A 7,940-nucleotide genomic window follows, 5' to 3' on the forward strand; every position below is an offset into this window, starting at 1 on the left:
CATGAGAACTCGTTGCTGTGCGGCTGCAGCCGGGAGCATCCCGCTGCGCTCCTGGCCGGTGGGTCGGGCAGCTCCGCGCTTCTCCTCCGTTACAGGGCACAGAGCTCAGAGCTCAGCGAGGGGGAAGTGGGGACCCAGAAACCCCTCCTTTCACCCTGGGGGTCTAAAGGGCTCCTTGTTCCTGAGCAGCATCAATCGGTGGGGGCTTGTGGGCTGTCCCCTCCGCGGTGCCGTGGGGCAGCAGCTTTGCATAGCACCAAAACTCCTTCTGCCGGTGCTGACCCACACTGTGTGCTTCCACGGGGCTGTTGGTAGCGTGAGCATCCTGCAGAGCTTGCCTGCCTGGGGATGCCCCCTGCACACGGGGTGTGCCCCACCAGGACCCCAATAGAGCCTGGGGTTCTCAATCTGTAGCCCTACATTCAATTGGTGAGACCTCTGGAGCGAGCCTTGGGGGTCTTTCTGACCTTTTCTTTCCTTTTTATGTTTGTCCCGTGAACGGAAAAAGGACACCAGCTTGCAGCTCCTCCCTGCAGGTCTCTGTGAACGGTTTCCTGTCTGTCAGCCCAGCGTGGGCCTCACGTGGTGGGAGAAACAAGGCTGTGCTGCACTGTGCTGCCAGGGCGAGCGCGTGGCTGAGCCGCAGCGTTACCCAGCTCCTGCCCAGGGCTGGAACCAGCACCAAGCACTGATGTCCCCAGGCTGGTGGTGAGCCCGATGCTGTCACCAGGTGCCCAGGGCACGGAGCAGATGGCCACAGCTCAAGGCATGGCTGTGCCAGCCCGGCTTGGGTGGCTGCGATCAAATAACAGCAGTGTCCCCTGGGTGCCGCCTGCCTCTGCTGTGCAGGATGTATCTGTGGGAGCTCTGCACATGGGGCTGAATTTTGGGGCTGTGGGAATGCTGTGCTGTGCCTTGCGTTCCTATAGCTGTGTGCCCATGCCAGCTCAGATGGGCTGTGGGCAATCCCTATGCCGTGATAGGTCTGCAACTCTGCATCCAGCCTGGCTCTGCTGCCTGCCTTCTGCTGTTCTCTCTGAAAACAAAGTGGTTTTGCTGTGTGCTGTGTAGGCTGCATTCGCTTCATGTCAGGAATGCAGAGGGACTGCAGGTTTGTCTTGCCCAGGAGGGCTCAGCCTCCCCTCATCCTCATCATGGTAGCTTGGGCCAAGTGGATGCACTCAGCTTGGCTTGAGAGAGAATGGTGCCAAGGGCAGGTCAGGGGGAGCGTTGCCCTGCTCCGTGGCTCCTGCAGAACTGCTGTTCCCCAGTGCTCCAAAGATGCCAAAGCATTGGGAGCTTGCAAGTTTGGTGTGTGAGGTAGAAAAGCCCCCTGAGCAGTGAGTACTGCGGTCCTGCCCATCTGCTGGGACTGGCTGGGAGCTATAAATTCACTCCTTGCTTCTAAAAATGTCTCTGTTACACCCAGCAGCCATAATTCTGGAGGATTGTTGCTTCACATCACTGGAAGGTTGGTTGGGCTGCACAACTCTCTTGAAACATCTGTGGATGCTCAGCTGCCTGGAAGCTGTGATGTTTTCACGCCCTCAGCTGACTGATATACAGCCATTGGCTATCCAACTGGCTATGCTAAGCCATCCAACTGACCTGGCAGCCTGCGGTGTTTCCAGCCTAGCACAGATGAAAGGGAGCTATCCCCAGTCTAGAAACCTCTGTGCAACATCCTTGTTTGCTGGGTGCTGCTGCTTGGGATGCCTGGGACAACATCTGCAGCCCAGAGCAGTTGGATGCCCTCTCTCATCCTCACTGGCAGTTCCCAGCATTGCTTCCCCAAAGGCTTTTTGCAGAGGGACCCTCTTGCTGCAGCCCTTTGCCCTGGGGGTGCTTCTCAGCGGCTGCTGCGCAGATGTTGGATTTGGCTCGCATCTGATGCACGTTAATTATGGTGCAACAGCCCAGAGCCTTTGGCAAAATAAACTTGAGAGCAGCTGTCCAAAGTCACCCTGGAACTGTGGGCTGGTTTGTGCTGGTGTTCTGCACACTCTGCATCTCCAGTACCCACGTGGAGGGGATTTCCCCAGCAGAGAGGACGTTTGTGCACAAGTTCCCATGCACCTCATGTTTGTTTACCCATGGGCATCAGCAGAGCGAGCAGGCTCTACGCTTCCCCAGGAAGCAGCTGTGCTACAGAGAAGCGGTGGTGGTTGAGGTCTGATTGCTGTTGGGGGCCCAGTGGCACTCAAGCGTTCCTGATAGCACTGTGTGTTTCTAAACTCCTCTCTTCAGGTGGGTCTGGCGCAGCCCCTTTGGAGCTGACTGGATGCTCAGGTTCTTGTTAGGAACAGATCTGCTCTTCCCAGGAGCACTGCCTCGGTGGGAAGCTGAAAGGAAAGAAAGCGAGAGCGTGGGTTGCAACATTCCCCTGGGGAATTCTCCAGGCAGTTCGTGTCCATGCATCCCTGTTGTCCTGCAGAGCCTCCGAGTTGCAACATGTTTATTTATCTTCTCCCCAAACGGGAACCAGATGCTGGGGTAGCTTGGCCTTTCACTTACTTTTTCCTTTTGGCCAGCTGCAGCAGCGTGGGCCGCATGCACCTTGGTGGTGGCAGCGTGGCAAGCAGGCACACGTGATGTGCATCCTTTTGTGGCTTTTGTCTCACTGTGAGCTGGTGAGTCACGAGCCCTCTGCGGTGCAATGGAGCAGAGCGCTGCACGGCGGCACGTAGCGCCTGCATGGGGCTGGGGCAAGGTTTGTGTGCACGTCCCAGCTGTGCGCTTGGGGAGGGCGCAGCACCTTCTGCAAACTGCATGGTAGCAAGGCTCCGTGCACACCCATGGCTGTAGGATGCTCCACAGAAAGAGCGGTGATGCATTGGCACAGCTGCCCAGGTTGGGGGGGGGTCACCGTCCCTGGAGGTATTCCAGAGCCGTGGAGATGTGGCACTGAGGGATGTGGTCTGTGTGCACGGTGGGGTTGGGCTGATGGTTGCAGTTGGTGAGATGAGAGGTCTTTTCCAACCTTAATGATTCTATGACTCGCTCAATTCCTCTGCCAGCCCCCAGGCTGCATCCTGTCCTGCAGGACCAGAGCACTCCAGGCTCTCTGTGTGTTACCCTACTGTTCTGCTCCCGGAGCACAGTGCCGAGCGGTTGCACAACCCTGTGCTTCTGGTGGCAGCATACTTTCCACACGATTTACTTTTCAGTGGTATGTAGGGATTTTTTCCACTTTTGGCCTTACCACTTTGAAACAATGCCAACTCAGGACCTATGGAAGGACCTTTGGCATGCTGGACTCGCAATCTGTTCCGGGAGCAGCCTGCACTGTGCTGCCAGCTGTGCTGGAGCCCAACCGCCTGGTGCAGGGCTGGATGGAGGAGCAGATTGTTGCCGTGTGTGTCAGCTGCTTTGTTGTTCTCCAGCGGGGCTGGAGGTGGAAAAAAGTGCTCAGAGCACAGCAGTTTTGGCGATTGATGTTGGGTTTGTTTTTATTTTTTATTCATGCTTAGTGTTAAAGGAGTGCAGTGCTTGCAAGACATGAGTACTACTGCCCCAAAAAGCCGGGGCTTGGTTTGGAGGAAGCCCCTCTGCCCCAGCTGCAGAGGAAAGCATGCAGCTCCTCATCAGAGCCAGAAATAACAGTGGGGTGAGGCCTACGTGAGGATAGGAGCTGAGGTCCCTATTCCTGTTTTAATGAGTAAGGATGAGGACCTTTGCAAAAAGCTTAAAGAAAGTAAATCAATTTGGCTCGGATGCAGGGATGTGGGTGCTCATCCTGCTTGTGCACACTTTGTGCTGGGGATGCATCACCTCGTAGTGCCTTCCTGGTGGTTCTACTTCCCATCTGTGGATCCCAGAGGAGATGGGGCTCTGACTTTGTATGAAGATGTTAAATGAGACTATGGATGTGTATTTGTTTCTCTGTCATCCTCCAGAGACATATGCCTTCTTTGCAGTGCGGTGCTGAAGTGTTTTGGTAATGTGCATGCTCTACACTGAGCTAAGTGCCCTGCTTCTTGGGCAAGTCAAAGGCTTTGCTTTTCCCCTGACAGATAACAACAGAACTAGAGCAGTACTGTGACAGCCCTGTTACTGTGTGGGTGCTCTCTGGTGCGACCCATTTAGATGTGGATGTGTTGTTCTCCAGCTCTCAGTGGGCTGCAGTGGGGCTCTGCACTTGTGCTGAGGGCTTCCTCAGTGCTGGGTCTGGCTCAAAGCATTGCCCTGGGATCTGGTGGGACCTGGCAGGGCTCTGCCCATGGAGCAAGGTCCACAGTGCTGGGCTGCATCCTTGTGCTGTGCTTCATAGGCTTGGTAACGTGGGCAGGGATTGAGGTGCATGCAGTAGGTTAAGAAATGCAAGCCCAAATTCGAGGTGATTCCAGGCAAAGATGCTGCGTGCTGCTCTCTCAGCCCCCAAATGCCCCAAACTGCTCAGCCCTTCTGACCATTCTCCCTTTGCCCCCCAGGTCCAGAGGCCATTCCCAGCACTGTGCCCGGCATGACGGACGCTGTGCGTGATGCTGGCCCCAAGCAGGCGGCACCGGCACGGCCGGACAAACCAGCTGCAGACTTTGGCTACGTGGGGATCGATGCCATCCTGGAGCAGATGAGACGGAAAGCCATGAAGCAAGGCTTCGAGTTCAACATCATGGTTGTGGGTGAGTGCTCCCTGTGGGCCAGCTGCCTGCAGCGTGCTCCACGGGCTGTTTGTTTTGTTCTGTGGCAATGTTTGTCCTCTCTGTCCACCCCTTGGGAACAGCAGTTCAGCTCCATGTCGCTGTCTCTGACACGGAAAAGTGCTGCTTGCAGAGTGCTGGTCAGATTCAGCGGTCATTATGGCCAGAATGGGACACAGCCTGGCAATTGCCAGGATCCCAGTGCTGTGTTGGGGTGCATCGCTCCCCCTGGGAGTACCTCAGAGGTGTCAGGTGTTACAGAGAGTGACAGCCCTGCCGTGGTTTGGCAGCAAGACACAGTATCAGAGAATGAATCATAGAATGGCTTGGGTTGCAAGGGACACACTGTTGGGTTGTTTGCAACCTACTTTAGAGAATTTGCTTTAGCAGGAGGTTGAATTAGGTGGTCCCCAGTGGTCCCTTTCAATTCCGATCTGTGTTTCTGTGATAGTGTGACCTCAAAGATCATCTAGTCTCAATCCCCCATAGCATGAGCAGGGTTGCTGACCCAACGTGGCCTTGAGCACCTCCAGGGATGGGACACCCACAGCTTCTCAGGGCAGCCTGGGATGTGGGCTGGGAGGTCACTGCAAGCTCTCTCATTTCAGAACCAGTTGGTGCAGCTTCTTGTGACATTTTTCTGTGTGAACCTGGCTGAGCAGCTCCAGGCCTCCCCCTGCACTCCCAGCAGATGCCGGGGGCTGATCAGAAGGGCTCTGCTGTGGCAGCACTGTGTGTGGTAGGAAGCTTTTGCTGTAGCGTGGCTGGAAAACATTGTTCCTCCCTTGGCAGGCTCCAGAGAGCTGTTTACAGGCTGGGGAATTCGTAGCAGCATGAACAAGCTGAGCTGCATCTCTCCCGACAGACGTGGGGAGGGGTGCAGGAGGAGCTGTGCCCATGGGGGGCCCAGGGGTGCTTGGTTGAAGCTGGTGCAGGAGCACCTGGACCAGATTGTATCACATGTCCCCTCTGCAACCCAGTGGTGTTGGCTGCTGGTGAGCAATGTGTGCTGTGCTGTACTGCATTGCAGCTCACAGTGAATGGAGAAGCCTGGGGTGTTGGCACTGCTGCAGCTTGGACTCCTGTCCTGCTAAAGGCTCACAGAGCTGCTGGGGGAGGATGTGGGAGTGTGTGGTGGTTCAAGAAGCCACGTGCAGAGGAAGGAGCTCCTTTGTATGTGACCACACTGCTGTCCTCCCCCTGCTTTCCCCTACACACAGCGGTGCAAGGAGAGGCTTTGCCCCCAGTAACGCTGCCCTGTCACAAGCTCTGTGCAGGCTGTGTCCTGGCAGCTTCTCATCTGCTGTCCCCTGCAAAAATAACCCGGAAATGTCACAGTGCTGACGATGGTTTGTCCTGCTGCTTTCCAGGTCAGAGCGGCTTGGGGAAATCCACATTAATCAACACCCTCTTCAAATCCAAAATCAGCCGGAAATCTGTACAGCCAACTTCTGAAGAGCGGATCCCCAAGACCATTGAGATCAAATCCATCACTCACGGTGAGGCTCTACATATCCCAGCTGGTGCTTTGGCTTTCTGTCCTACTGTGCCTTGCGTCCTGCTGAACCTCTGCTCTCATCTGCCCAAATGGGCGTGGAGCATCCAGAGATGCTCAGTGGGCTGGGAAAGCACATCTTTTCCTTTTATCCTCCAGCACTGACTTAATTATGATAGAAGGGAACAAGCAAGGTGGCAGCTGGGGGGACTGCATACAGGGCAAATGCAGTGCTGCATCCCCTCGGAGGGCTGGTTTGTGCCTACTGGAAGCTGTAAGGGGAAGCTTAGCCAGGGCATGCTTGGCTCACACTGTCTGCTTTCCTCTCCATTTCAGAGATTGAAGAGAAAGGGGTTCGCATGAAGCTGACGGTCATTGACACCCCTGGCTTTGGAGACCACATCAACAACGAGAACTGGTGAGCTGCCTGGGCACGAGGAGCTGCTGCAGGGAGAAGGCACCTGATGCTGGGGCATCCTGCTTTGGTGCTGGGGCTGGGCTGTGGTCCTGTGCTCCCCTTACCCTATGAAAAGCAGAGCAGAGGGATCGTTGTGGGTGCTCCCTGGCACCGAAGTGGACCCATAAACATCCTGCTGTTTGTGGCATGAGACAGGCTTTGTTTGGTGCCAGGAGCAGCTGTATGCCAGCACAGCCGATTCCCAGACTGTGCTCATGTGGCCCAGAGCCCTGCCACATGTCTTTGGGACAGTTGGGGTCTGTGTGGGATGTGTTGCTGGTGGGGCAGTGCTGTGTGCATGCAGAGTGCCTGAGCCCCTATGTGGTCCCATTGGGATAGGGAGGATGGGGCCTTTTTGGACACCTCTCTGCTGTCCTGTGCTCCCTCTCCCTATAGATGGTGCTTTCAGGAAGCAGGAGGGCTCAGGGTCCCTCTCACACCCCAACCTCATGTGTCTGTGCCTCTGCAGCTGGCAGCCCATCATGAAGTTCATCAACGACCAGTATGAGAAGTACCTGCAGGAGGAGATCAACATCAACCGCAAGAAGCGGATCCCTGACACCAGGGTGCACTGCTGTATATACTTCATCCCCGCCACCGGCCACTCGTACGTACACACCCCTGGGCTCCAGCCCCTCTGTGCTCCCCTCTGTGCCTCTGGTCCCACATCTCAGCTGCTTGGGGAAGCCCATCCCCAAAGATGGAGGTCTGTCAAAGGGTTTGGAGGAGCTCAGAGTCATCTATGAGCACCTGGAATTGCTTTAGCCAAGGAGGATGGGGTGTTTTCTCCCGAGGCCATGAAAGCTCTCATTCAGGTTTGCTTTGATCACCTTTGCTCAGCTGAGGGTGGGCAGCAGGCAGCGAGCTTCTGGATGGGATGATTGCCTCTGCAAACAGGAGAACTTGCTTTTCTGCTCCCCTACCTTTGTAAGCACTGCCGTACCGAGGGAGCCAACATCGTAACCCTTTTAGGGCATTCTGTGGTTGTTTGATTAGTCTGCACATGGGATGCAGTTTACTCTGTGCAGAGCTCTCCTGTCTCTGGCACTTCTCAAATAACAGCATCAAAGGGCTCCATTTCCATCTCCTGCTTCTCTGTTTTAAAGACACAGAGCCTTTACTGAGATCTGGGGCACTCGTGGTGTCTGAAAGCCACAACTCGAAGCGTCTCAGCATGAAGTGAGACCCGAGCTTCCTTTTGATTTGAGTCAATTCCTTCCACTTCTGGCTTTGTCTGCATGGGGAATTTTTGTGTCTGATTTCAGAAGTAAACTCAAACCACCAGCACTGTATTCATGTCAGCCTTTTCCTCTTCATCACGGAGAGATGTATTCCAACAGAAAACAAA

General features: G+C 55.3%; 1 protein-coding gene across 5 annotated transcripts in view; it reads left to right on the forward strand.

Annotated features, from left to right (window-relative positions):
• Window positions 1-7,940, forward strand: part of SEPTIN9 (septin 9) — a 97,758-nt gene that overhangs the window by 81,912 nt on the left and 7,906 nt on the right. For all 5 annotated transcript variants that reach the window (XM_019621642.2, XM_010721262.3, XM_010721263.2 and 2 more), the window contains 4 exons: window positions 4,431-4,622; window positions 6,011-6,139; window positions 6,472-6,553; window positions 7,062-7,199. In XM_019621642.2, coding sequence (XP_019477187.1) covers window positions 4,431-4,622; window positions 6,011-6,139; window positions 6,472-6,553; window positions 7,062-7,199 — 541 coding nt within the window. The remainder of the gene's footprint in view (window positions 1-4,430; window positions 4,623-6,010; window positions 6,140-6,471; window positions 6,554-7,061; window positions 7,200-7,940) is intronic.

This window comes from Meleagris gallopavo, chromosome 20, assembly GCF_000146605.3.
Source record: "Meleagris gallopavo isolate NT-WF06-2002-E0010 breed Aviagen turkey brand Nicholas breeding stock chromosome 20, Turkey_5.1, whole genome shotgun sequence".
Taxonomy (NCBI): domain Eukaryota; kingdom Metazoa; phylum Chordata; class Aves; order Galliformes; family Phasianidae; genus Meleagris; species Meleagris gallopavo.